General features: G+C 47.9%; 12 protein-coding genes across 12 annotated transcripts; 4 read left to right on the top strand and 8 right to left on the bottom strand.

The window, feature by feature from the left end:
* Nucleotides 1–956: 956 nt before the first annotated feature.
* On the bottom strand, nucleotides 957–1,391 carry FPOAC1_013407 (uncharacterized protein; the record flags this gene model as incomplete). The annotated part of the gene is made up of 1 exon (XM_044857748.1): nucleotides 957–1,391. The coding sequence occupies one exon, from the start codon at nucleotides 1,389–1,391 to the stop codon at nucleotides 957–959; it is 435 nt and encodes a 144-aa protein (XP_044701130.1).
* A 2,524-nt stretch (nucleotides 1,392–3,915) lies between these two features.
* Nucleotides 3,916–4,235, bottom strand: FPOAC1_013406 (uncharacterized protein; the record flags this gene model as incomplete). Its single annotated transcript, XM_044857747.1, has 2 exons — nucleotides 3,916–4,010; nucleotides 4,070–4,235. 2 exons carry the CDS (start codon nucleotides 4,233–4,235, stop codon nucleotides 3,916–3,918), a joined length of 261 nt encoding a protein of 86 aa, XP_044701129.1.
* Nucleotides 4,236–9,424: 5,189 nt separating this feature from the next.
* FPOAC1_013405 (uncharacterized protein) lies at nucleotides 9,425–10,882 on the bottom strand (the record flags this gene model as incomplete). The annotated part of the gene is made up of 8 exons (XM_044857746.1): nucleotides 9,425–9,658; nucleotides 9,713–10,160; nucleotides 10,230–10,387; nucleotides 10,439–10,483; nucleotides 10,535–10,541; nucleotides 10,608–10,661; nucleotides 10,710–10,747; nucleotides 10,799–10,882. The coding sequence occupies 8 exons, from the start codon at nucleotides 10,880–10,882 to the stop codon at nucleotides 9,425–9,427; spliced, it is 1,068 nt and encodes a 355-aa protein (XP_044701128.1).
* Nucleotides 10,883–11,691: 809 nt separating this feature from the next.
* On the bottom strand, nucleotides 11,692–11,943 carry FPOAC1_013404 (uncharacterized protein; the record flags this gene model as incomplete). Its single annotated transcript, XM_044857745.1, has 1 exon — nucleotides 11,692–11,943. The coding sequence occupies one exon, from the start codon at nucleotides 11,941–11,943 to the stop codon at nucleotides 11,692–11,694; it is 252 nt and encodes an 83-aa protein (XP_044701127.1).
* Nucleotides 11,944–12,581: 638 nt separating this feature from the next.
* FPOAC1_013403 (uncharacterized protein) lies at nucleotides 12,582–13,355 on the top strand (the record flags this gene model as incomplete). The annotated part of the gene is made up of 2 exons (XM_044857744.1): nucleotides 12,582–12,805; nucleotides 12,863–13,355. 2 exons carry the CDS (start codon nucleotides 12,582–12,584, stop codon nucleotides 13,353–13,355), a joined length of 717 nt encoding a protein of 238 aa, XP_044701126.1.
* Nucleotides 13,356–14,480: 1,125 nt separating this feature from the next.
* Nucleotides 14,481–15,011, bottom strand: FPOAC1_013402 (uncharacterized protein; the record flags this gene model as incomplete). The annotated part of the gene is made up of 2 exons (XM_044857743.1): nucleotides 14,481–14,662; nucleotides 14,720–15,011. The coding sequence occupies 2 exons, from the start codon at nucleotides 15,009–15,011 to the stop codon at nucleotides 14,481–14,483; spliced, it is 474 nt and encodes a 157-aa protein (XP_044701125.1).
* A 768-nt stretch (nucleotides 15,012–15,779) lies between these two features.
* Nucleotides 15,780–16,868, top strand: FPOAC1_013401 (uncharacterized protein; the record flags this gene model as incomplete). The annotated part of the gene is made up of 3 exons (XM_044857742.1): nucleotides 15,780–16,003; nucleotides 16,058–16,529; nucleotides 16,605–16,868. 3 exons carry the CDS (start codon nucleotides 15,780–15,782, stop codon nucleotides 16,866–16,868), a joined length of 960 nt encoding a protein of 319 aa, XP_044701124.1.
* An 808-nt stretch (nucleotides 16,869–17,676) lies between these two features.
* On the top strand, nucleotides 17,677–20,359 carry FPOAC1_013400 (uncharacterized protein; the record flags this gene model as incomplete). Its single annotated transcript, XM_044857741.1, has 5 exons — nucleotides 17,677–18,144; nucleotides 18,237–18,360; nucleotides 18,411–18,657; nucleotides 18,713–19,386; nucleotides 19,827–20,359. The coding sequence occupies 5 exons, from the start codon at nucleotides 17,677–17,679 to the stop codon at nucleotides 20,357–20,359; spliced, it is 2,046 nt and encodes a 681-aa protein (XP_044701123.1).
* Nucleotides 20,360–22,493: 2,134 nt separating this feature from the next.
* Nucleotides 22,494–23,546, bottom strand: FPOAC1_013399 (uncharacterized protein; the record flags this gene model as incomplete). Its single annotated transcript, XM_044857740.1, has 3 exons — nucleotides 22,494–22,935; nucleotides 22,986–23,192; nucleotides 23,254–23,546. The coding sequence occupies 3 exons, from the start codon at nucleotides 23,544–23,546 to the stop codon at nucleotides 22,494–22,496; spliced, it is 942 nt and encodes a 313-aa protein (XP_044701122.1).
* Nucleotides 23,547–23,835: 289 nt separating this feature from the next.
* FPOAC1_013398 (uncharacterized protein) lies at nucleotides 23,836–24,179 on the bottom strand (the record flags this gene model as incomplete). Its single annotated transcript, XM_044857739.1, has 3 exons — nucleotides 23,836–23,927; nucleotides 24,002–24,082; nucleotides 24,152–24,179. The coding sequence occupies 3 exons, from the start codon at nucleotides 24,177–24,179 to the stop codon at nucleotides 23,836–23,838; spliced, it is 201 nt and encodes a 66-aa protein (XP_044701121.1).
* A 994-nt stretch (nucleotides 24,180–25,173) lies between these two features.
* Nucleotides 25,174–25,651, top strand: FPOAC1_013397 (uncharacterized protein; the record flags this gene model as incomplete). Its single annotated transcript, XM_044857738.1, has 2 exons — nucleotides 25,174–25,212; nucleotides 25,307–25,651. The coding sequence occupies 2 exons, from the start codon at nucleotides 25,174–25,176 to the stop codon at nucleotides 25,649–25,651; spliced, it is 384 nt and encodes a 127-aa protein (XP_044701120.1).
* A 121-nt stretch (nucleotides 25,652–25,772) lies between these two features.
* Nucleotides 25,773–26,321, bottom strand: FPOAC1_013396 (uncharacterized protein; the record flags this gene model as incomplete). Its single annotated transcript, XM_044857737.1, has 2 exons — nucleotides 25,773–25,932; nucleotides 26,035–26,321. 2 exons carry the CDS (start codon nucleotides 26,319–26,321, stop codon nucleotides 25,773–25,775), a joined length of 447 nt encoding a protein of 148 aa, XP_044701119.1.

The following is a 26,321-nucleotide window of genomic DNA, read 5'->3' as shown; positions in this document are numbered from 1 at the left end:
ACAGGTAATGCCGCGGTAGTTCGTTGTGTTTTCGTTTCGCCTCTTTCTATGATCGAGCTGTCATACAATGATGCATTGAGAGACAATTATTGGTCGTACAGGTGGATGGACGAGCTGTATGTTTTCAACCCCCACCGACAACAAAGCAACAGGCCGCGACTGGCCGAGCCTTACTATTGAATGTTGGAGGGTTCACCCTCAGCTTTAGGATTAAGGTTTAGGATTAAAGTTTGAAATCCTAAACTTAGATCATAGGACTTTCATCTAGGACTTTCATCTAGGACTTTCATCTAGGACTTTCATCTAGGACTTTCATCTAGGACTTTCATCTAGGACTTTCATCTAGGACTTTCATCTAGGACTTTCATCTAGGACTTTCATCTAGGACTTTCATCTAGGACTTTCTAGGACTCAAGTCCTAGAAGGAACCAGCCGAAGATATAAGGTCTCAATAGTCCTTCGATTTCGAGAGGATGAAGCAATACACACGATTCACCTTAATATCTAACACCTGGGGTGAAATTGCCTCTTGACAGTAGCGGGCAGGCCTTACCCGTGGATCTGACTGAAAAGGAGCCCCACTCTTCGAGTGGGCGGCAAAACCACCGGACAGTCAAATGGGTGAGATTTGGTGAGGAAATTAGCAAATTGCTTGCCTACAATTCCAAATTTGTCGCAATCAATTAGAAATTGCTGTGATAATTGAATTGAAGTATATTGAAGCTATAATCAAAAACTCTTTATCTCATGATATGTATTTCTCGTGGTGTTGCAGTGTAAAGTGGCCGCTAAGGGTGTGGATTGACGGGGGGGGGGTTGTCGAGCTTGCTTCTTTTCCTCCTTACAAGCCGCTCCAACGCCTGATCTTTCGAGGGAAAGGGGAAGTGATGATAATCTCTTATTGGGTGTGATTTCGCTGCTGCAATATATTCATGATTCTGTAGTATGCTGAGCCGTTATCTTGATATGAAGAAGGTTGTGATGAGGAAGGTTGTGATGAGGAAGGTTGTGATGAGGAAGGTTGTGATGAGGAAGGTTGTGATGAGGAAGGTTGTGATGAGGAAGGTTGTGATGAGGAAGGTTGTGATGAGGAAGGTTGTGATGAGGAAGGTTGTGATGAGGAAGGTTGTGATGAGGAAGGTTGTGATGAGGAAGGTTGTGATGAGGAAGGTTGTGATGAGGAAGGACTCGTTGAAATCAGAGTCATCAGAATCCCCTGTAATGAGGTTATCACCACCAGAGGGTTTCTGATTATTATTATTGCTGAGTTTAAACTCAACGCCGTCGCTTGAAAGGAACGGCATTTCCTCTAAGGGGCGGCGATAAACGCCGGCGGCATTTGCATCACGAAGCCGCTCGTAAAATCTCTGATGGATAGCTGATCGGCTCATATCATAATATATGTCTGTGCGACACAGGGGTCACCCTTGTCTAGCCACGTCGTTAACGACAAGCTGCATCCATTTTGCATCCATCCGACGATGTTTCCTGGCTATTCCTTCGCTGAACTGAGAAAAAGAATGGAAAACAGACAACAATGTCTCGGAGCCCTGTAAGGAGAATAATTTTTTTTTGTCAGAGTGGCGCATCAATCACTATCAATCACTATGAAGGGGATAATAAAATGAAATGGCTGCTGATTAAGCAGGACCACAATGATAATGATCATTGAGGGGCAAGGAATGAAATGATAGTGATTGAAATGATAGTGATTGAAATGATAGTGATTGAAATGATTCAATGAACGAAACATCCCGGCCATAGTGAGCGCGATTAAGTCTGGACTCATTCTTCTGCCACCACATCCTTGAGCAATCCGTCATAATCGTCCAGCAAACCCGCCTTTAACCAGGACGACCTCACGGTTTGCGTTACGACAACTGTTTCCGCCTGCAGCCGGCAGCGTTTGGCCGACACCATGTTCCCACAGGAAGAGAATACCCTCTCGCACTCCGCCGCCATTGGAGGCACAGAGAGGATGTCTATAGCCATCCGTGTAAGACGTGGGTATTCAAACCTCTTGTTAAACCAATAACGTACATGATAAGCGGGTGCAACAGACAAGCGAGTGCAACACAACATCACAACATCTCAGATAGAAATAGCAATAAAAACACAACAGACTATTAATTAAGTAAAATTAATCGCTATATTCTTCCATAGACATAGCGACAAGTATCTGACAGGTCCTTGCATTATGTCCTGTCTTGCCGCACGCTCCACAGCGCCTTTCCTTCATTCGCGGAGGCCCTCCTTGACCACCACTTCTCGATGGTCCAGCCACCGCCTGCGCATCAACATCCGTTTGATCAATTACTTGCCTTCCTTCCTCTACTGTCATCACCCCTCCTTTCTGTAGCCGGGTTCTTTTTGCCCTCCGCCGCCGGCTTAGTATCTTATTTGCCTGTTCAAGATCTTGGACCCTGGCCTCTAATAAGGCAACCTTATGCATAACTATCTTTGTTCCCTTGGAAGAAGACCTCAATGCTTCTAGAATTGACTCTGGAGAGCTACTTTTATGCCTTTTGATTCTCTTTTCAAGATATTCAAGCTGAGAGTCGGCTTCAAGGATAGTCTTTGGGGTCTTTGAGACCCAAGGGGTCGAGGGGCTAACTACCTCCTCCACAGGCGTTGGAGTCCGCAGCTGCACATCGAGCTTCGAGATTACACTTTCTGGGTCGAGAGGAGCAAGTCCGGCTCCTCTAAAGGCTGCTTTAATATTTTTCTCTGTCATTGTGGCCTGGTAGGCGGTGTAAAAAGCCGGCAAGAACTCGGTTTTGGAAATGTGGGTTACGGAGCATCTGATCAAATGCTCGATTTCTCGCCCGTAAGCCTTCTTAAGCAGGCCAAAGCACCCGACATCAAGAGGCTGCAGCAGATGAGACGAATGAGGCGGTATACAAAGCGTGATGATTTTATTTGCCTTGCAATATCTCTCAAAGTCGACCGAGTGGTGACTTTGGTGTCCGTCGAGGATCAGGAGACGATAGCGATTCTTTGATTGCTTGGTAGTACACCGGTCGAAGTGCTTTAGCCACTCGAGGCCTATCTCGTTATCTGTCCAGCCATTAGGACTCGTCGCAATAGCCCAATCGCCCGGGAGGTTGCTTTCTCGGTACCAGTGGGCGAGGTGATATTGGCCCGCACCTATGATGAACGGCGGGATCGCTTGGCCCTCGGCATTGATCGCCTGAATGACTGTAATCCATTCCCGGTTTCCAGGCTGCACTGATTTTGGTCTTCCACGCCTTTCAGCACCTGTGACGACCATTCCGCTCGCAATAACGCCCATCATAAAGCCAGTCTCGTCAAAGTTGTAGATTTCATCAGGTCGGATGCCATACTTCGCAATTACATTTGCTACGAGCCTAAACCAGTTGCGAATAATGGTCGGATCTTCACATTTGGCTCTCTGGTAGTCATATTTACGGGGGAAATGCGTCTTGAGGTCTTTGTGTCGCTTGACGAAGTTAGAGGCCCAGCGCTTGCTGACAGGCGGCGTCTCGCGGTCGGCGAGCAATCGGTTAGCCATCTCCTCAACACAACGCAGTCGCGGGGGAAACCCTCGCGAATCCAGATCGAGAATGAACTGAACTATGATCTGTTCTTCTAGATCAGATAGTTTGCGTGATTTTGGGATAGAATCACGCGTAGAAAGGATACCCTTCTGTCGGCGATATAAAGTCCAATAACGGACCTGGTAGATGCCTGCGGCGCGTCGGAGACTTAATTTTGGGTCATTTTGAAGGGCACGAAGTGCAAGAAGAATCCTAGCCTCAATATTTGGGTCTGGCATATTTGGTGGTTGAAAATTAATTGATTAAGTTGAGAAGATGTAAATTGCGGGATTTTTTGTTGCACTCGCTTGTCTGTTGCACCCGCTTATCATGTACGTTAGGTGTTTATAGAGAAAGGTTAACTTACTATAGGGGCAATGCAGCAACGGGCATTCTTGCCAACACTGGCGCAACTGGCCTTGAAGTCATCGATACTTGTAGGAGCAATAGTAGCTGTTTTAGTAATTAGCCTTTTTCTAATAGTCCAAAGATAATTCTTCCTTATTACTTACGTTTGACACAGTTAATATCAAAATTACCAACACCAGGGTTACAGCACAAAACCTCGCCATAGATAGTTGGGCAGGGATCAAAGAAGCTATCATCGTCGCCGCCACCACGAGTAGAAGGAGCAGCGAGGACGCCAGAGAAGATGGCAAGAACTGAGAAGAACTTCATTTTAGAGAGGTAGATTTATTGTTTTTGGATGGTAAAATATAATTGAATGAGATTAGAGGGGTTGCAAGATACTGAAAGAAGTAGGTAATGAGGATGAAGAGAATAGAAAGATAAAAAGAGGAGGTAGAAGCAGTATTTATAAATGTTCTTAGGTTTAATCATAGGGTGACCGGAGGTGGCTGACTCGTCATGCATATTTGCACTGGTGGTTAAAATTACATTCCGAAGGTCTGAAAACACCACACCGTGCCACATACTAAAACTAGTATTATATAAGTTTAAAAAATCTGAACACAGTCTGTTATGAACAGGCTGGCGGTCCATTCCATTTCCATCTACACAGCTTCTCGTAGAATGGATAAACGTCCATTTAGGCCCACCTTGAATGGAATGAAGAAGCCGAAATATACATGACAGTTGAGTTGAAAGCTGAAAGTTCTGTATGTCACGGCCAGGGTCCCTGGATGCATTCAGGGCCTTACCCGCTGCACTAAAATGGCAAAAGACTAGGATGTAAGGTCCCTGACCTTACACTGCATTCTCATATATATAGCTATAGTGCCCTAGGATCAGGATCAGGCTCAGGCTGTGACACTGTGTGACTTGGAGGGTCAGGTATCTCTTTAAGACCGAAAGTTGTTCCTTTTAGCGTGTGGCTGAGATATCCAATCAAAAGTGGCTGATTAGCTGTATACATAGAGGCTACAAGTGCGGGATATTTTTTTGCAGAATACTTGCAGTAATCCTTAAGACAAAACGCGTATCTTTTAAGTATAAGGGGTACATTGCTTTATATGACACTTTCAGTCGCGCGGGCTGGTGTGGCGATTGTAACCGCCACTATAGTGCTGATCTTTTTCTACTTTGAGGGGCATTTTTCCTAACTAAAAGGGACGTGTCGTGCTTTTCTGAGTCAACATCAGCGTTGAAGCATGCATGGCGTAAGCTGAGAAACAACCCTTGTAGGATGACAATGATATGATATCGGTATTTGGGCTTGTGGCAGATCAGATGAGTGTAGGGTGCAGAAAATCGTTTCAATCGATTAAGGTGGCGATCAACTCAATCTGGGGTGTTGATTGAGTTGAAGTAGGGGTGGCACGGTGTGTTTTTATGGGACGTGCACGCTCGCACGGTTCACTGGTTAATCTTTTGTCCACCAGATGACATTACTCGACTATTTTCCATTCCCTGTATGGCTACGGCGGTAGGGAGTCTAAGCCAACATTCCGCTTCGAAGCAAGTGCTTCTGGCATTCAATAGCTGCCACTGTGTCCGAACTGAGCTGGTTCTGTTCATCCGCGGTGACCTTGTTTGTCTGTGAGAAGACGCGCTCACACTCAGCGCTCATTGCTGGGCAATTGAACAACTCAAACGCCATCTTCGCCAGGATAGGATAGTCAGATGCATGGCGAACCCGCCACTCCAGAGGATCCTCAACATCCAGATCAGCCTTATTAGTCCTTGCCATAAACTCATCTAGCTCAGACGTCAATTTTACCCGTTTCTTTCCTCGTGTAGCTGACGTCGCGGTGACAGCCAGCCTCTGACGACGTTTACGAGCTTGCTGAAGTGGATCAAGAGTCATACTGTTGTCCAACAACAGCCTCCTCCTCCGGCTCCTCCTCCTGTCGTGCTCTGTCCATTAGGTCCGCTTCCGCAGCTGCTGCCTCGTATTGTGCGAATACCTCCTGTACCACTCTCCTTGCGCCACTGACCCATTGCCTATTGTAACTCCATTCAAGCTCGAAATAAGTAAACTTGTTAGCCGGATGCAGGGGTGACATCAGTGAGGCCAAAATATTTCTCAAGCCTGATACGAGCAGCATCAATGGCACGGGAATAGTATGTTAACGCCACGTCAGGGTGATCATCTGCAAACTTGCCAGCATCTTGGAGCTTCTTGGAAAACACATCTAGTGACTCGATAATCTCGTGCAGCGAGCCATGTGATCCTTCCGAGCCAGACCTGTTCGCCCGACCTTCCATGCGTTTTGTTAGATCCTTGAAAGGTTTGAGGATATTGAGGAAGTGGTCGAGATCGACCCAATCGTGCGCAGTCAGGATATCTTGTGAGATATCGTATCCTTCGGCGCCGATTTGGCGATAATTGAGAAAGAATAGATCAATGGCATGGCGGAGCTTCAGGGCTCGTTCAATCATGAAATACACAGAGTTCCAGCGGATGCCTAGAAGAGCTGTCTGCAGCTTGTGGCGCTCATCTAGGAAGTGAGCGACAACGGCAAGATAGTTTGTCCCTTCTTCAGATGTCCATGCATCCATCGAGATATGGACCTTGCTTTTGGCGGAATGGAGCTTTTCCCTTAGCCAAACGCGTCTTCCACTATCGCCAAGCCACTTCTCTTTGACCCAGCTGCTAAGAGTATACGGACTTCTGGGAAGGATCTTGTTGATATCCTCCAGATAATTGATAAAGATTTACTTAAAGCGGAAGGTATTAAGGACAACAACGTAGAGGGGTTAGATGATTCGGCTGGCTGGCAGAGCTCTAACCCAGATTCGGTTTAGCTAATAATATAAATGACGTCATTTCTTTGTTTCCATATGGGTTGCATTCCATATTCCATATTCCATAAGGCACTGTATGGAGTATGGAGTATGGATAGAAAGCCTGCTGTAGAAGACCAGCCTGTATGACATGGTGAGATTGAGTCAAGGCTATACAAATATATGACGGACGTCATATTAATAATGAAATAACGTTATTGATTAACTACTAGTAAAACGTTAAATTGAGGGAAATTGAATTCCAGTTAGTTTTACTTGCTACAGTACCATGCAGTACCCACCACTCGTACACCAAAAATATTTCCTCCCCATACAAAATGCAAAAAATTACCAAAAATGGCAACAACGTGACGTTTCATATTAATATGTTTCAATTTGCTCAAAGTTCAATATCTTCTAGGTTTCTTGACTTTACGGCCCCTGCGAGTGTGCATGACAGGTAATTCTTCCACCGCAGAATTTGAGCTTTCGCCCTCCTGCACCCCGCCAACCTCCTCAACAGCCTCTGTCTCTTGAGTTGCCCGAGACGGGCTGGAAATAACATCACCAGCCACTAGAGCCTCGGCCAATATCATAAACTTCTTATTGGGGTTCGGTACCGCCTTCCTCTTCTTACCTCTGCTCAGCCGGCTAACTTGCTCCTCCAAACTGGCTACTCTTGACTCTTGGGCTTCAAACCCTTTCGAGATCACAGAATAGCGTCTCCTTGTTGAGGGACTCTTGTTCTTCCCCATATCTCTGATGTGGCGGCTGGTCTTTGGTGTATTGTCAGAGTCCGTTTGTCTGTCTTTGGCTCCCTCCGATGCAGGCGTAGTTTCCTTCTTGTCTGGCTGAATTTCTGGATGTGCAAGTGCTTTACGTCGTGAAATCGGCCAGTTCCCAGTCACTCTCCAGCCCGAAAGTATATTCTTCTTGGTCATGCCCACTGTCCTGGCTTTTGCGTAGGCTCTAATGAAGTTGACCTTATCCACCGGTGCAGAATCAGTCAGACTGAGGAGCTTTTCCAGTTCTTTGCGGTACGCAGCTTTGGAGGCATTGAAGACTCCATTGTCCAACGGCTGAAGGCCATGAGAGCAGTGTGCTGGGAGGTAACAACAATACACATTGTTTAAGAAGCACGTAGCCATCCACTCGTCCTAGATTTCGAATCAGCGTTAATCACAACACAGCCGAGCTAGGTACCCACAGATGCATGACTTCCGTGGCCGTCTAGTATGATAAGTCTCGCGTCGGACTCGTCTGCAGGTTGTGTCTGAGGCAGATAGACCTCTTTGAGCCATTCAACGGCGATATGGTTGTCAGTCCAGCCGTTGTCGGAGGTGATATAATACCAGTCCGCTATCTTCCTAAACTCTTCGATAAACCATTTTTTCTGAAGCTCTTTACCTTTGAAGATGATCCCTGGTCTTAAAAGACGGCCATCGGCAGTCACGGCTTCGATGAAGCTGGTCCAAGTGCGGGACTGAGACCCTTTGAGGAAGGCCTTTCGCTTGGGATTGCTACTACCAATAGAGAGTCTAGCCCCGATTTTGAAGTTCAATAGTAAGCCCATAGTAATAGCAGATGATCACTTACCAAACCCTGCCATGATACCGCCCTCATCGACATTGGCCGTGTTCTCAGGCTTGATCCAACCATATTCTTGCTCCCGGATATCAAAGTACCAATTGACGGCCTTTGGAGTGAAGGAATTAAACCTTGACGCTTCCTGACGCCTGCCTATCTTCGTCTTGATAGCTGGATGGCGTTTCATGAATCGGGATATCCAGTGCACGCCGATAGTCCTTCCTTGACCTTGTTGTCTCAGAAGAGCAGCAACGGTAGCGCGAACTTGGCTGTGAGAGGAAGCATAGCCTAGTGCTTCTTGTCTGAGTATCCATGTAACCAACCTAGTCTCTTGAGACTTGGAAAGAAGCTGGGCAGGCTGGGTAATGTCTGATTTTGACGGTAAGCCTCTTAATCGGTCGGAGAGGGTGGCAGGAGGGATGCCATGCATTTGTGCGGCCTGGTACTGCGAAAGGCCATTATCGGAAACATCTAGCATGGCATCTACAACATTGCTCACTGTGTAAGAGGTTGAAGACATTTTTTCAACGACTTTGGAAGATTAGTGTAGCTTAAATCGCAATGACGCATGGTCGAAGGCTACTGATGGTAGTGGCATTTTAGAAGATTTTGCAAACGTGCCATGTGACCATTCGGCTTACGTGATGAAAAAAGCAATGTGCTAGGATCAATCAGGATGGGATTTTAGGCCAAACGGCTATTTCTAGCGCTCATCACTCCAGTTTGGCTCAAGCAGCGATTGAGTGAAATCGGACATTTTGTATGAGGAAGATTTCTTTTTGGTGTACGAGTGGTGGGTACGTACGGGGGGTGGGTACTGCATGGTATGGCCTTGTCCAATTGGATGCTTACATCTGAGTTACCATCAATCTGACGAGTTGGGCTCTTGAACCGACCAGTGTCGGGCCTGTATTCCAGACCAAAGGATGTTGACAAATACTGCGAAAGTAGAAACACGGAGGAACCCCGAAAGCAAGAGTCGGACAAATCACGGGGGTCAGCATATTGTAGGAGTCTCTGTGTCAATGGTTTATTTAATGAAGGTGTCGACTAGGTTTCAGTAGTACGAGAGAGATGAAAAGGGCTTCACTCCATCACTTGGGCTTCCTCCCCCAGATGAAGTAGACCGGCAAGTATAGGTGAATCGACGGGTCTTTGAGGTCCTTCCTGACCTTGGCCACGTATACCTGGATCTCCTCCTCCGTCCAGCCAAGCACAGTCGAGAAAACCCTAGGCGTGTACGACTCCACGGCCTGAATCTGCTGAATAGCTTGATACCTGCCCATCTCCTTGAGTTTCGGATCCTTGGGCCAGGCGCCAATGGGCATCTTGTCATCTCATATCAGCAACGACCAGATATTCAGAGTGGGATGACGACTTACCTTGCGAACCTCCTCTTGCACGTCCACAAATCCTGCCTTCTCTATCTTATTCTTCCAATTCACAGCACCCTCGAGAGACTTCCCGAACTTGGCCGAGCCTTCCAGCAGGATCTTGAGCCAGCTCTGGGCGTTCTCGGCCTTGTCAGCAGTGCCGTCGTCGGAGAGCCAGTGCGGGTACGCCGCCTGGAACTCGATGTACCCGCCCGGTGCGAGGTGGCGGAAGGTGCGCCGAAAGAGCTCGTCATCGTTGCTGATGCATCCCTCGAGCTCGCGCGCGTGGATAAAGTCGAAGGGTTTGGTATACAGCCACTCAGCTTCGAAGTCGTCGACCTCGAAGAAGCAGTTTGGAGGGGTCCTGATTTTGTGGATTATTACGTGGAGCTGGACAGAAGCAGGAAGAAGGTCTACCATTTTGGCTGTATGGGACTGAGATCCGTCCCAATCACCTCTGCGGATGGATATTCACTGCATTCATGTCAGCAAGACGACCATGCCAACTTTGATCGGGGAGACATACTCGGCAAAGTCCATGGCCCAGATACCAGTGCCAGTGCCGAGGTCGAGGACACGATGGGGTTCATGGGGGATTGGAGCTAGGAAGAGCTTGCCACCGAGCAACAGGCCGTACAGGTGGTGTACGAGATCCATCCGGTCTTGCTCTTTGTCATCGTTTGGCTGTTGCAACTTAGCTGGATTTCTTCCTGACACCTGCTATAGGGAACATACAAGTAGATAGGTGCCCGCACGGAAGGCATGGTATCGGCGTCCATTCTAACTGGCGTAAGCAACTGATGACGAACCGGAATTCTCGCTGATCCTCACCTCGTATCTGTATCACCAGAGCAGGTGCTGGTTAGAGAAGTCACTGAGGACAATGACTACTTGGCGCACATACTTGTAGTTTATGATGCTCGACGCCAATGAGGTTTGATAACTGCCCGAGTTTTCTCTAGTGGAATGGTTAGCGCTCGACTCGGAAGTGCGCATCTAGACTTACGAGGCAGCATAGGCGGAATCATCGTCGGGAAGATTATCCTGAAGGGGAATGTCAGCCAGTTGACAAATGGGGAAAATGACATAACTCACGTCTGCCTCTAGAGGCTGCTCAGCCAGGGCCTCCTGCAGCGGCGGCGTCGAGGAATTAGACTTCTGTCGCTCGTCTGCACACATTGTCAAGGCGGGCGGTTTGGGACAGAAATGAAGGGTGGCAGCGGTCGAAAGGGCAGTGAATGGGACATGACAGATTTAACAGCGGTAGGGCCTGTGGGACTCTTCATGAGGCGAGCCAATAAAAGTAAGATGGGAAGTAATTACATTTTAGAAGGCATTCTGCACCCCTGAGAAGTGCTCTTTAGCAACCTTGAGCTTCTGCAGGCAGGGGTTCCCCTCCCACTATTCTTCTTCGGTGCTTATGCGTATAATAGCCCCTTCTCGGGCCGCTCCTAGAGCAAATGGGGGCCAGAGCCGGGCCCCCGCCCCCTGGCGTTCGTTGGGTATTAGGCCTGTTCCGCCCGCTTCGCGTAGTATCAGCCAAGACACAAGAGCAATTTAATTCTGGCAATTCTAAATGGCTAAAGGTAGTGATCCATTCGAGTGGTACTTTACGTCGAGTGCTTACGGTGTTGTGAAGTAGTCAGTCGTCACTCAAGGCGATTGTGCGACCGCGACAGCAGTCGGGCCAGGCCACCATCCGTCAGATCTACGAGCACATCGAACGATTGAGAAGGGACAACAACAGAGTCAAGATGATATGGGTTCCCTCCCGAGGTGAAGACCTCGGCATGAACCTTGAAGCAAAGAGACAAGCCAAGAAGGCCACCAGAGCAGAATGCATGCCGCAATCGCTACCGTACCAGTCCCGCTCTACACGACTCAGGCTAGCAACAACGCAGCTGCACCAGCAACGGAGACTACCCGACAGTGTGGGCAACTATTCGAAGCGGATAGATCGAGCTCTGCCAGCCAGGCATACGCAAGCACTATACGATAGCTGTAACAGCTACTTGAGCAAGATCGGCGCCGCAGAGTCGGACATGTGTGATTGTGGATGTGGACCAGAGACGATGGAGCATTTTCTGTTCCGATGCAGTAGATGGGAAGCAGAGCGTGAAGTTATGCGACAGGTTGGACACACTGACCCCACCACCCTTGTCGATACGAATCACAAGTCTCCGGTGGGTTGGTCGGTGGCGACATGAATTCGACTTCTTGCATCTGAATACGATGACCATCGAGACCCTGAGGTCGACCTCAAGGACGTCTGGGAGGATGTGTCGGCCCCAGCCCCACCAAAACTTCGGCCTTTTTACAAAGATTTCACGTATGGCCGGGCTATTGGAAATACATGGGGGTATCAATCTAAGGGAAGACCGTATCAAGATTACGGGAACAGGCTGGACAAATTTCTCTACACGGGCTCCATCGAGACATTTCCCGTGGGTGAAGGTCAAGATACTACTCGTTGGCTAGCCGGGAGGGGGTGCCAACTAAGCAAGCTTAGTTGGCCACAAAAGTATGAGACAAGGCGAAAAGTGTGAGACAACCCCGCACAGGCTGCTGTTGTTAAACCGGAGCTACCCTGTATAAGGAAAATAAGCAGCCCGGTTATGCTAAACGCACCTCGTTTCAGCAAAGGCAGATTCCTATGACTAAGAAGAAGCCCCTTTTAGCTTAGCGTAGTGCATATACCCAAAAGAGGGGAAATTAGAAGACAACAGCGCGATTTTTTGACGGAACACAGTCACAATATAGATCAATTTCCACATACGGGTTCAACAGCTGTCGCAAAATCATGACTTTTGCCCGCCAAAACCAATGATTTCTAGGACATCAATCAGTAAAAAAGTCATATATCACGTCCATCAAAATTATGCCCTCACAATCAAATCTGAGAGCTGCTCAGGCCGTTGTTCTTTCACGCCAGCGACTTCGCCGCGGTCTCAATCGTGATGCTGCCGGCCGCCGAAAGAAGCCACTGACTCTTCGTGCTGCTGAAGCTCGATATGCCGGCTCTGCTCGTGCATCTATCGGCCGCATCGTCAAGAGACTTGAGGCTGCGAATACCGTAGATTATGAGGATGTTGTTGTTGAACAGTAGGATGGCCGCACGGGGTATCGTGTGACCTATCGGTCAGCTGTCGGCGACCCTAGACCCATTCAGGAAAGCATAATAAGCAGACCCCTCTCCAAGGAAGGCGGGGGAAAAAAGTTAAACAATACACATACAATTAAGGACATCAAGGCGCACGCGATCCGTTCAACAGTTGTCGATCCTAAGATGGGGCGCCCGCGGCAACTCACGGATGAGGAAGAAGAAGCTATCGTGTGTTATATCATCTGGATGGAAAAGTCAGGCCTGCCTGCCTCCAAGTGGGAAATAGAAGATGCAGCACTTACTCTGCGGCGCCGCCGTGATCCTGATGCGAGACCTGTGAGCAAGATGTGGTACTCTCGCTTCCGTGATGATCATCCTGAGCTTGCGAAATCGATATTGAAGTCGAGAGAAGCTTCGCGTGCCGAATATGAGGAAGGCGGCGTTGATGATACGAAGGAGTGGTTCCAACGCCTCAGCGATGTGATGACGAAGTACAATATCGGTGCATCAGAGACCTGGAATGCAGATGAAGCAGGAGTTAGAGTGTGACGGGTGAAGGTTCCCAAGGGATAAACTAGTCCGTACTGGTTTATGTTGGCAGAGTCGTAGGGCGTTGTCACTGAGCGTTGCGAAGTGTCACGTCTCTTAATAGTGAATAGAGCGGGTCAGGCGTATTCAGGTAAAGAAGTTTTGTTGATAGCTGGTAGGCCATCGTACTATCTAGTGCTAAGCGAATGTATATATACATGAGGTTATGCAGGTCGAACGAGGTCGGTTCGACTCTGTTCGACAGGCATGCAAGGCGAACGAGGTCGGTTCGACTCTGTTCGTCATGCAAGTCGAATGGGGTCCGTTCGACTTGTATAGGGTAGGTCTATTCTAAGTGGTGGAAAACGTGGGGTATGTTATCTCACGTGGGTGGAGATTAGTTGGGTCGTAACATAGAGTCGGAATGCTACGAGATAAGATGGAATGCCTCGTTGTACGCACCAAGAAGAAGTCAGCAACAGAGGTATTTTCTCCGCAAGATCGCGAGACTTGCACAGTCATCGGCTCAGGCAACGCAGCCGGCGCAACAACGCCCCCCTGGCTGATCTTCAAGTCGTTGCCAACGCTTGAGTGGGCGTTCATTGAAGGCGATCCTGATATGCGCTTCGCTCAGTCAGACTCGGCATTCTCAAGTGCGGCGATAACGCTCGAGTGGGCGAAGCACTTCAACCGATGCTCGTGGGAGAAATCTGCTACTGTACAGCAACGTCAGCTTGATTTTGAAGAGTGGTTTGGGTGTAATGAGCACCTTCAGGATACAAATAACCGCTTGGTTACTCACGATATGCCTCCCGCGGCGAGGCCTGATGATGAGGCTGTATGGCGGCTGCTCGTTATCGACGGCTTCACAGGCCACGGCTCATTCGAATTACGAGAATATATGATAAAGTTCAATATTCTCGTAGCATTTCTTCCGCCTCATTCAACGCATATACTCCAGCCGATGGATGTAGGCGTATTTCAATTTCTGATAAATTAAAAGTTATAAAGAGCTAACTATAACTAAATAAATTAAAGAACTTGAAATTCTACTGTAACTCTATTAGGCCTTGCTTGACTTTGCGAACTCCCCTGCCTCCTGTCCTGCAATATACTGCCCTATGTATACCTCCATAAATACAATATCTAGATCATCATAGTACCAAGGAAAATAGCAGCAATAGCACCAGCGGGAATGAGGCGTCCAGCGCCGCTATCAGTCTCCTCGGGTGAATTAGCTCCAATAACACTAGAAGCAGATTCCATAGCAGCAGAATCGGGGTTCTTGCTCATAGCAGCGGAAATGTCGTCACGGGTGTCCAAGCTCTCTGTCAAAGAAAATTAGATACCAATACAGTCTAGTAATAAAGGTATGGTTCACTCACGGTTGAATTCCTTATCCTTACACTCTTTTCGCACACAAGTTCCCCAATGAGCCTTGAAGACATCATCCTGTTTGCACATACACTTCAGGTCGGTAGTGCCGCAACCAATTTCGCCTCCAACAGTGGCGAAGCATTGAGTGGCACATTCGGGGAGAGAATCGACAAGCGAAGGCAGGGCTGTAGCAGCGACGTTGGTGGTAGTAGTAGTAGTAGTTAGAGTGGCGGCGTTGGAGGAAGCAACCATGGAGAGGACAGAGATAGCTCCAAGAACAAAACCGTTGCTGAAGCCCATTTTGATGATAATGAAATGAATAAGAAGATAAGGTCTTGTAAGGTAAAGGAGTGTGCGTATTATATAGAGTGGGCAGTTGAGAATGTAAAGTCTTAGAATGAGAGTGATACGGAGGATTTGAAAGAACGGATATGGTAGGCAAGACAAGAGTATTTATGTCAATCTGGGCATCTGAGGAACATTCTATTAGAACTGGCTTCTGAGACTTCTGAAGCACTAGTCTTCTGCATCGCCACGGATATGCCGAAGATCTGACAAATCGCAATAAAGGATCTTAAAATGCCTGTTTCTACTAGGCTGTAATAGGAAATCCGACCTGCCCGTGCCCTTAGCGCGAGGTGTCAAAAGATACGCGAACACCAATGATATCACGTTAAACAGCATAGGAAATAAGGTGTGGGTCTCTTTGTCGCTAATATCCCGAGGAAGCAAGGCTGACAGCAAAACCCCAATTAGAATAGTGGATTTGATGGGTCAAATTGCCTTGCATATAATACACCCTCTCTATACGTAATTGCATTTTCGGAATTTCATGATCGGCTTTATGTCGCTGAGATAGGAAGGCGCAGTCATGCGATATAGATACAGAACGTCATATCTCCACTCCGGAAGATAAGACTTGAGATAATGAGTATTCTTGTATATCGACGATTAGACATATAAAGAGCTGTCTTTCAACACTCTTGCATCAGATTCTAGTGAATATACCAGCCTCAGTCTATATTACCCTATCTCTCGCTGTCCTTTCACCATCGTTCAAAGATCAACATGTTTATTCGATCCAGTACTCTCACCCTCCTCATGGCGGCTATGCTTCGCTCGGCGACATGTGCCACCGTCGACTCGCCCAGTGATCCGATTCCTAGCGAGTGGGTTGACGTCCTGCCTATGGCTTGGGACAACACCGAAGCTATGTCAAAGGAGTTAACACCAGAGTCTCAGTTCACCAAGTATCAAAACTGGGCCTTGGACCAGATCATGGACGGAAATGGGTATGATAACCATGAGTTATTGTAAAGAGTATCACTAATGTGAGAGATTGTCAGAACTGTCAACATATGCATGAGATGGCACTCCAATTTGACTCTAGATGAGGATACTCGGAATGCCCTCATGGTCGAGCAGATCAAGCAGTACCAGCAGTGGATCGAGTGGCTTCCTGGCTGGGACAACTTCCCTTTCAAAGAAGTCGACTTCAAAGTTGTTGCCTGGGCTGTGGCGAACGATAGCCAGCTGGTAGGACACCGGGACGACTTCCACGTCTACACGGAGTTTGAAGACGATGATGGCTTGCCTACCTGCGACCCCGGTTGTTCGCGGCACCTGCACCCCGACGGCGACTACTCGGGGTGCGCACTCGGCCCTGATCATCGCTTCCACCATTACTTCTTGATCGACAACACGTGGGGCGACCGTGACATGGGGGCTGCTGGCGGTGAAGGCTTTACTATTAGCGAGTATGGCTGGAAGAATGTCGGGAGTAAGTTGGGTGACTGGCCTATCCTTGTTCACGAGACGGTATGTAGACGCATATCCTGATTCTTTGCATTTCCTATTTTATCATTTATCCCAAATACTGACATACATACATAGGGCCACACTTTCGGCTTCCGTGATTACATTAATGACATGACACACAACACGTCCGTCTGCTCCATCTCCTGGCTTCCTCCGAATGTCACCTACCAACTGGTCATGGAGCCTACTGATCAAGGTGCCTATCTTCCCAAGGTTACGCGGTTCGAGGGATGGTTCATTCGCTACCTCTGGAGCCGTTTCTCGCGTACCAGAGGGTGGCAAAAGGATGACGGTATCGCCTTCCCGCCAACCACTGACTGCCCCCCGGGATCCTTCTGAAGAATTGCACTGGAGGCAAGACTCTGCAGTAACTTTACTGTTGTGTACTAGAAGGGCCCCCCTTACTTTTCCTGTCTGAAATACGACACTTGGAAGTACTACCGTATATAAATTGTCGAGATCAGGATAGCTATCATCTGACCTCGCATTTATATGATTCGTACTCATGTACATAGTCACTTCTTATCCAACTTATCTTTTTCCTATGATACTTTAACAATATACATTGATCTCATCCCCATGGACATTATTTACCACGGATCTGGTAGTCTTGCGCAACGCCGATTTTAGATACATTTCCGTATTACACAAAGCTTAATATTGATGATATGTTTGGATCTTTTGCACTCTCGTACTGCCCAGTGTTGCGAATAATATGGCAATAAAGTAGTATATTGCAATACATACCATATAATATGCCTTTTCTGGTATTGTGATAATATGATATGAAGTCTACGATATTGTGACAATATAATATGAGGATGTCCATATTGGCAATATATTATCTATATTGGGCTGTTAATTCTTGGGTGAATTAGCCCCGTGAAAGCTGCAGAACTCGGCCTTACCATATATAAGAAGCAGGGATAGCTGGCATTTTATTGGCCATCGTTCACTTCCGCGCACTTCTTTGTTGACAATTAGACCTAACACGCGATCACGCATGAAAGAAATGCGTGAGGGAGTGCAGACCATGTTGGGTTGGGCCATCTTCGCCTCTGCTCCCCTCATTTCTTTTTCTTTTTTTTTTTTTTTTTTCGTTTTTTCAAAATCACTCGTCGAACTCAACTTTACAAATCTAACTGCCATGCCTCAACAACGCCTCTCTTTTGCGCAATGGTCACAACGAAGAGGGTCATCAATTTCTGGCGACCTTCTGGAGTTTTCCAGCCAGCAATCGGATGATCTGGACGTAAGCCAAAAGTCCAAGTGCCTGTCATCTCAACCTCGCACCGTCTCCACAACCTCCTCTACCAAGCCCAGAACATCATGGGTCTTCTCTCATATGCCAGACGAGGAGGTAGAGACGAGATACTACAATCAGAGGACCGGAAAGGAAGAGTGGCGCTGTAAACATTGCGACAAAACCTATGCCTCTTCAGGGGGTACTGCAGCTCCTGCAAAACATCTCATGGACCCTCCTCCTGACGGTCACGGCCTGCCAAAAGGAGCCCCGCGAACAGCGAAAGTTACAACTATACGAACTATTATCGAACAAGCTCGTGTTGCGGCAGAAGAAAATCCCCGAAAACGCCGTCGACTCAACGATCAATCCGTGAGACTCGATCGAACCTGACCAGCTCGAGGCATTATACGTGAGGTTTATCACGGCCTGCTCTCTCCCATTTCGGCTCGTGGAATGCCCAGAGTTCCGAGCACTCTTGGCCTACATCAATAACGATATCGAGACTTGGCTTCCGGATACGCATGATACCGTCAAGACATGGATTATGCGCCAATAACGACACCATGATGAGATCCCTTTCGCTTGGTCAGTACAACTCACTATTTCTCCTGACTGGCGGCCCTAACATCCCACAGGCCTCCTACGCCGATATGACATCCAATACGATCCCAAAGTGCACCGACTCCGCTGCCAAGGCCATATCATCAACCTCGCCGCCAAAGCCTTCCTCTTCGTCACCGATAATGAGAAGCTCGAACTCGACGATCCTGGTGTGCATAATGTGACACTAAAACATATTGAAGCGTGGCGGAAAAAGGGGCCTCTTGGCAAGATTCACAACTTCGTCGTTTTCATCCAACGAAGTGTCCAGCGCAGCCAAAAGTTTCTTACTATTACCTAGCCATAACCGTAAGCTCGCACGGGACAACGACACAAGATGGAGTTCGTGGTATAACATGCTGCGAGTGGCCCTGAACCTCAGAGATGCGATTGACGGCTATTTCAACAAATGGATGGAATTAGATTGCGCTGGAGACGAGCTCTCTTCAGAGGACTGGATCATCTTGGAGAAAATCAAGTCTTTCTTAGAGAAGCTGAAGATGACGACCAAGGCTCTCGAGTCATCGTTTGCAACACTCGATAACGTCCTCTTGGCTATGGATTTCGTTTTGGCACAATTCGAAGCAGGGAAGGAGGCATATATTGACGATCCGATAATGGCGCCCATGTATAACTCTGGCTGGGCCAAGTTGGACAAGTACTACCGGCTCACTGATGAATCGCCTGCCTACGTTGCCGCTATCGTGCTCCACCCTTCGCATAAATGGCACTACATACAGGAGAACTGGAAAAAGGAGTGGGTTGAGTCGTCAAAGGAGTTGATGGAGACGCTGTGGAATGACTATAAACCCGTGGAATCACCTCTTCCTCTCTGCGAGGTCCCGTCGACGACCACGAACGAGTTCTTGAACTGGAGGAACAAGCACCTGCAGCCGTCGCTCGTCACGGATGAATATGAACGATATTGCAACTCTGAACGGGTTTACGGGTTCACAAGCGCCCTTGCATGGTGGCTAGAGGAGACACAGCAGAAAAACTACCCAAACTTGAGTAAAATGGCGGTGGACATACTGTCAATTCCCGCAATGTCTGCGGAGCCGGAGCGGCTCTTCTCCGGGGCCAAGATAACCATTACAGATCGTCGAAATCGGCTTGGTAGTGATGTAGTTGAAGCTCTGGAGTGCCTGAAGTCATGGTTTGGGATACGAGAGCTTCAAGGTGATGTACTTTAGCTGCCGCAGTAGAATAACCCAGATCACGTGCAATATATGGGATGTATTGTCATACTGGCAATATATTGGGTTCTTGGCAATACAATACAATATAGGCCAATGTCATATGGCCTAATACAATATGCACCACTTGGCAATACAATAATATTGCGAGGCTTCCATATTGCCAATATACGTATTGTTTATATTATTCGAAACACTGGAATTAGCCAAGGAGAAGGTTCCTATACTTACGAGTAACATTCGTCTTTCATTCAGCCCCTTTTCTTTCGATAACCTTCGCTCTTCACACTTCACTGGAGCTGTTCCCAAAGATGGCTGAACGACTGACGGCCATGGCCCCGATTCCGGAGGCCCGAGCGGATCGGACGCCGGAGCCTGCTCAGTGTCGGACAAATATCAACTTCGCATGGGTCAAGTTGAACAAATACTACAGCGCCATTGACCAGTCTCCTGTCTACTATGCCGCAACTGTCCTCCACCCGGCGATTCGGTGGGACTTCCTTCATAGGGCTTATCGAGAGAGGCCGGATTGGATCGGAAAAGCTCAGCAACTCATTGACGGCCTCTGGCAGGAGTACAAGCAATTGCCGGTCCAATTTGAACGGGGCAACTATGACCAGCTACGTCCAATCAAGAGGGCCAAGGAAGTAGAAGATTCGTTCTCTTCGTACCTGGACAGTTTCAAGTCAACGACCACAGCGCGGTTGGAGGGCAATGAGGGTGACGAGCTCGACCGGTGGCTACAGCTCGCCGGTCCTATTGAGAAAGACTGTGACCCATTTTTATAACGTACATGATAAGCGGGTGCAACAGACAAGCGAGTGCAACAAAAAATCCCGCAATTTACATCTTCTCAACTTAATCAATTAATTTTCAACCACCAAATATGCCAGACCCAAATATTGAGGCTAGGATTCTTCTTGCACTTCGTGCCCTTCAAAATGACCCAAAATTAAGTCTCCGACGCGCCGCAGGCATCTACCAGGTCCGTTATTGGACTTTATATCGCCGACAGAAGGGTATCCTTTCTACGCGTGATTCTATCCCAAAATCACGCAAACTATCTGATCTAGAAGAACAGATCATAGTTCAGTTCATTCTCGATCTGGATTCGCGAGGGTTTCCCCCGCGACTGCGTTGTGTTGAGGAGATGGCTAACCGATTGCTCGCCGACCGCGAGACGCCGCCTGTCAGCAAGCGCTGGGCCTCTAACTTCGTCAAGCGACACAAAGACCTCAAGACGCATTTCCCCCGTAAATATGACTACCAGAGAGCCAAATGTGAAGATCCGACCATTATTCGCAACTGGTTTAGGCTCGTAGCAAATGTAATTGCGAAGTATGGCATCCGACCTGATGAAATCTACAACTTTGACGAGACTGGCTTTATGATGGGCGTTATTGCGAGCGGAATGGTCGTCACAGGTGCTGAAAGGCGTGGAAGACCAAAATCAGTGCAGCCTGGAAACCGGGAATGGATTACAGTCATTCAGGCGATCAATGCCGAGGGCCAAGCGATCCCGCCGTTCATCATAGGTGCGGGCCAATATCACCTCGCCCACTGGTACCGAGAAAGCAACCTCCCGGGCGATTGGGCTATTGCGACGAGTCCTAATGGCTGGACAGATAACGAGATAGGCCTCGAGTGGCTAAAGCACTTCGACCGGTGTACTACCAAGCAATCAAAGAATCGCTATCGTCTCCTGATCCTCGACGGACACCAAAGTCACCACTCGGTCGACTTTGAGAGATATTGCAAGGCAAATAAAATCATCACGCTTTGTATACCGCCTCATTCGTCTCATCTGCTGCAGCCTCTTGATGTCGGGTGCTTTGGCCTGCTTAAGAAGGCTTACGGGCGAGAAATCGAGCATTTGATCAGATGCTCCGTAACCCACATTTCCAAAACCGAGTTCTTGCCGGCTTTTTACACCGCCTACCAGGCCACAATGACAGAGAAAAATATTAAAGCAGCCTTTAGAGGAGCCGGACTTGCTCCTCTCGACCCAGAAAGTGTAATCTCGAAGCTCGATGTGCAGCTGCGGACTCCAACGCCTGTGGAGGAGGTAGTTAGCCCCTCGACCCCTTGGGTCTCAAAGACCCCAAAGACTATCCTTGAAGCCGACTCTCAGCTTGAATATCTTGAAAAGAGAATCAAAAGGCATAAAAGTAGCTCTCCAGAGTCAATTCTAGAAGCATTGAGGTCTTCTTCCAAGGGAACAAAGATAGTTATGCATAAGGTTGCCTTATTAGAGGCCAGGGTCCAAGATCTTGAACAGGCAAATAAGATACTAAGCCGGCGGCGGAGGGCAAAAAGAACCCGGCTACAGAAAGGAGGGGTGATGACAGTAGAGGAAGGAAGGCAAGTAATTGATCAAACGGATGTTGATGCGCAGGCGGTGGCTGGACCATCGAGAAGTGGTGGTCAAGGAGGGCCTCCGCGAATGAAGGAAAGGCGCTGTGGAGCGTGCGGCAAGACAGGACATAATGCAAGGACCTGTCAGATACTTGTCGCTATGTCTATGGAAGAATATAGCGATTAATTTTACTTAATTAATAGTCTGTTGTGTTTTTATTGCTATTTCTATCTGAGATGTTGTGATGTTGTGTTGCACTCGCTTGTCTGTTGCACCCGCTTATCATGTACGTTACTCTGGGTCGAAAAGTGTAGTTGGTGTAGTTGATCGGAACCTTGTATAAAGTCTAATAACGGACCTGGTAGATGCCTGCGGCGCGTCGGAGACTTAATTTTGGGTCATTTTGAAGGGCACGAAGTGCAAGAAGAATCCTAGCCTCAATATTTGGGTCTGACATATTTGGTAGTTGAAAATTAATTGATTAAGTTGAGAAGATGTAAATTGCGGGATTTTTTGTTGCACTCGCTTGTCTGTTGCACCCGCTTATCATGTACGTTACCCCTATACTAGCTCGACAGCGACATGAAGTCGTCCGGACTGTCACCCTGCTTCGAATCAAGATTTTGAGGTGGAGGTATGGTCAAAGATCCTTCTAAATCCTCAGCTAATTGTTCAACAGTAGGAATCGTTGCTGTCCTCGAGCAGTGTTCAAGAGCCAATGCAAGTCTCATGTAGCAACAAGGGTCATGCATCAAAACATCCTGCCAACTAGTGATTCTCACATTCTCTGGTAAATATCGAGTGATGAGTTGGAAATTCGTGCTGATAAACTGTATAGTTCCGCCGAAATGGTCCAGGCCGTTGTAGCGAGCTTGGTATTCTTTCACAGCTCTAGTGAGTATGCAGAGACGATGGTATTGATCCGTCAACTCGACTTCGGGACAGGATCGACGGGTGATTTTCAAGTCTAGTACTTGCATCAAATACGGCAGTGCTGCAAATGCAGCGCTGATTGAGTCAGCGAAGCGTTATCCATCGTTTTAGCAAAAGTTACTCACATGCCAATGTAGAGGTAAGGCACAAGACCCAGCTGCATAAACTCGATGATGCAATTCGAGATGTCTAGAATGGCACTCTGAATTCCGTGGGCTGCTCCAGACAGATCCGAATAAGCAGACAAGGTCTCATCTCCAGTAGCTGAAATAGTAGCTGAAATACTTATACGTAAAAGGAGTTCCTGATGGCCAGCGCACAGCCTTGCAGCACTTCGGGCTAGATATTAGTCACTCGAAGAACATGAAAGTAGCGTAAGTGAAACGATTATACCTGTAGCTTATCCTTATCACCCTCGTGAATGCCGCCAGTGGCGGGTGCTGGAAGCTCGTGAGAGTATTTTGGCTATCATCTAATCCTGGAATATCGAGCATAGCTACGTCATGCCACTGTTTGAGTGAATTACCACTCTCTTCGAGTATCACCATAGCCTCTTTGAGTTGTTGTAGCGGCTTGGTCTTAAGCTGTTGGGGACACGATTCCAGTAGGAGAATATCCGTCGCAACCATGCAAAGCTTGAGTGCATGCATAAGGCGAACCGTAAAATGTTGTTTAATTTCCGTCATTTGTGCTTTCGACCAAGGCACATCGTCCTCGAACCAAGTATGACTCGGTAACGGGTACTGTTTGGGTATTAGAAGATCCCGCCTCTGTCCTAGAGCTATTATTCTATCAAGGAGAATGCAGCACCACCATAGTCTGATCAGGGTGATCGAGTCTGCCTTACGAGACGCAATAGTGGAAACTAACGGAGAACAACATATTGTTTCCACATTCGCTTGCTGGGCATGTCGAATTGCAGTCCTGAGCCAGATCGTGTTGGATCTTATACTAGGGCTGTCGATTTTGGCGACTTTAATTCTGGGCGAATATGTTTGGAAAGAAAGAAGAAGAGCACTCTGCCCCAGTATTACCGGTGAGGATTCTGATCCAATATCGAATAATATCTATTAAGGATTCGAAACCATTAGCTGTCCGTGCTTGTGGTTGCAGAAAGAGAAGAGTGGAGGAAGAATTTCACCTTGGCTTTCTTGTAAAATCCAGTTCGTGCATTCCGCACGTTGCCATAGCCTAGAGATGCAGCAGAGGCCGGGGAAAGGAACTGATGTAAGAAAAAGAAATGTCAGATGTCAAGGCATTGCAGTCAGCCAAGCGAAAGATGCATACTTACACCACTGGAAGCAAAGAGAGCGCACCATAAGAGTAGAAGTGGAGTTTGGCTCTTACAGACGCCCCCTTCTTGCCTGGGTTGAAAATAGCTACACCAGAACGACTGATCATCAAGAATAGGGAGCAGGGGATGGACATAGAATAGGTAACGCCTGATGAGTTCATCTAGCAGGAGTTTACTTGGGAGATGAAAGCAGCGCTGCGTTTGCAGATAATGCAAGTCCTCCGACGAAAGAGTTTCCATATTTCCGAGTTTAATAAACCCATATTCGCGAAAGTCTTGATAGCACATATGTGATTCTGTAATAGGTCTTGGTATTTCGGTATCTTTGGTCATAGACTCGCGAGAGGCGCTATGAATGTTACTGTAGATGTATGCTATTGGTGAATGAGCTTCAAACCACATGAAACTGGGAGCTTGTAATACACACTATTGGATGAATCCATGTTTATGCCTTCAAAACTTCCAGAGTCCGGTGTTGTATTGGGATTGTTCGGCTGTTGTTGAGCTGTCTCGAGTGGCTGCGTGGCTTCAACCGCAGCGTATGTTCCTTGGTTGTCTTCAAGAGGCAGAACCGTTCTGTCTAGACAGGGAATTTGGCTACAGATTCTGAAATTAGAACTGAAATATATAAGGAACATTGAGAGCACTTACCGTCTTGACTTCCGTTCAGCAACAAGGCATTCTTTCCCATCCAAGCAACAGTTGGTACATGGAACTCCACGATGCGATGCATCACATCTTACTTTCCTTGTCCTACACGGCAGACACGCTCTTGTTGAGCGTGTTGTAACTGGTTGGTACTGAATGCTTTCTGTCATTTTCTGTGTTGGTTGGTTGGTTGGTTGTATTCCTACTCGGTTTTAGCCGCTTTTTAACAGCAGCCATGCCCGGCTAGTGGGGTTTGGCCGACAGCCGAGACGCGCCCCGAATATTCATCCGTGCCGCCCCACTTCGCCAAACATCAAACGATACAACCGTGTTGTACGTACGTGTACTGCGTACGTACGGCACGACCCACAATGTTCCCAACGAGGTCATTTGTGGGCCATATCTTACAAGTACGGAGCTGTACAAAATCTCTGCCATTCTCTCCTCAATGAGGGTAGCGTCAAAAAGATGCCGCCTATTAAAGCTGACGCGGCCTTCGTTTAGCGACAGTTTATCGACCTTGGCCGGTCTAACTGCAAGAAAAGCAAGCGATACAGGTGCCGTCACTGCCAGAAGGAGTTTGCAGCGACCTCTGTTGGGAGGCCGAAAGAGCACCTCGCTACGTGTGACAAATGGCAAGCTAAGCAGCGACAAGAGCGTCAAGCTCGAGATAACGCCAGCTATCTTCCCTCATATTCTGAAGCTGTACAAGAGAAAATAACGGAGGTCGGAGTTCAGCATATCTCTCAGGACCAGAGTGGCGCATCAATCACTATCAATCACTATGAAGGGGATAATGAAATGAAATGGCTGCTGATTAAGCAGGACCACAATGATAATGATCATTGAAGGGCAAGGAATGAAATGATAGTGATTGAAATGATTCAATGAACGAAACATCCCGGCCATACCTAGTGAGCGCGATTAAGTCTAGGCTCATTCTTCTGCCACCACATCCTTGAGCAATCCGTCATAATCGTCCAGCAAACCCGCCTTTAACCAGGACCTCACGGTTTGCGTTACGGCAACTGTTTCCGCCTGCAGCCGGCAGCGTTTGGCCGACACCATGTTCCCACAGGAAGAGAATACCCTCTCGCACTCCGCCGCCATTAGAGGCACAGAGAGGATGTCTATAGCCATCCGTGTAAGACGTGGGTATTCAAACCTCTTGTTAAACCAATATAAAAATGGGCCAGAGTCTTTTCTCAACAGGACCGGTGAGCTGTAGCCACCGGTCGAGCTCGTCACCCTCATTTCCCTCCAACCGCGCCGTGGTCGTTGACTTGAAACTGTCCAGGTACGAAGAGAACGAATCTTCTACTTCCTTGGCCCTCTTGATTGGACGTAGCTGGTCATAGTTGCCTCGTTCAAATTGGACCGGCAATTGCTTGTACTCCTGCCAGAGGCCGTCAATGAGTTGCTGAGCTTTTCCGATCCAACCCGGCCTCTCTCGATAAGCCCTATGAAGGAAGTCCCACCGAATCGCCGGGTGGAGGACAGTTGCGGCATAGTAATTCAT

The sequence above is a fragment of the Fusarium poae genome (assembly GCF_019609905.1).
Source record: "Fusarium poae strain DAOMC 252244 chromosome Unknown contig_2, whole genome shotgun sequence".
Taxonomy (NCBI): Eukaryota; Fungi; Ascomycota; class Sordariomycetes; order Hypocreales; family Nectriaceae; genus Fusarium; species Fusarium poae.
The sequence above is the reverse complement of the archived record's forward strand: the minus strand, read 5'-3'. Positions and strand labels throughout refer to the sequence as shown.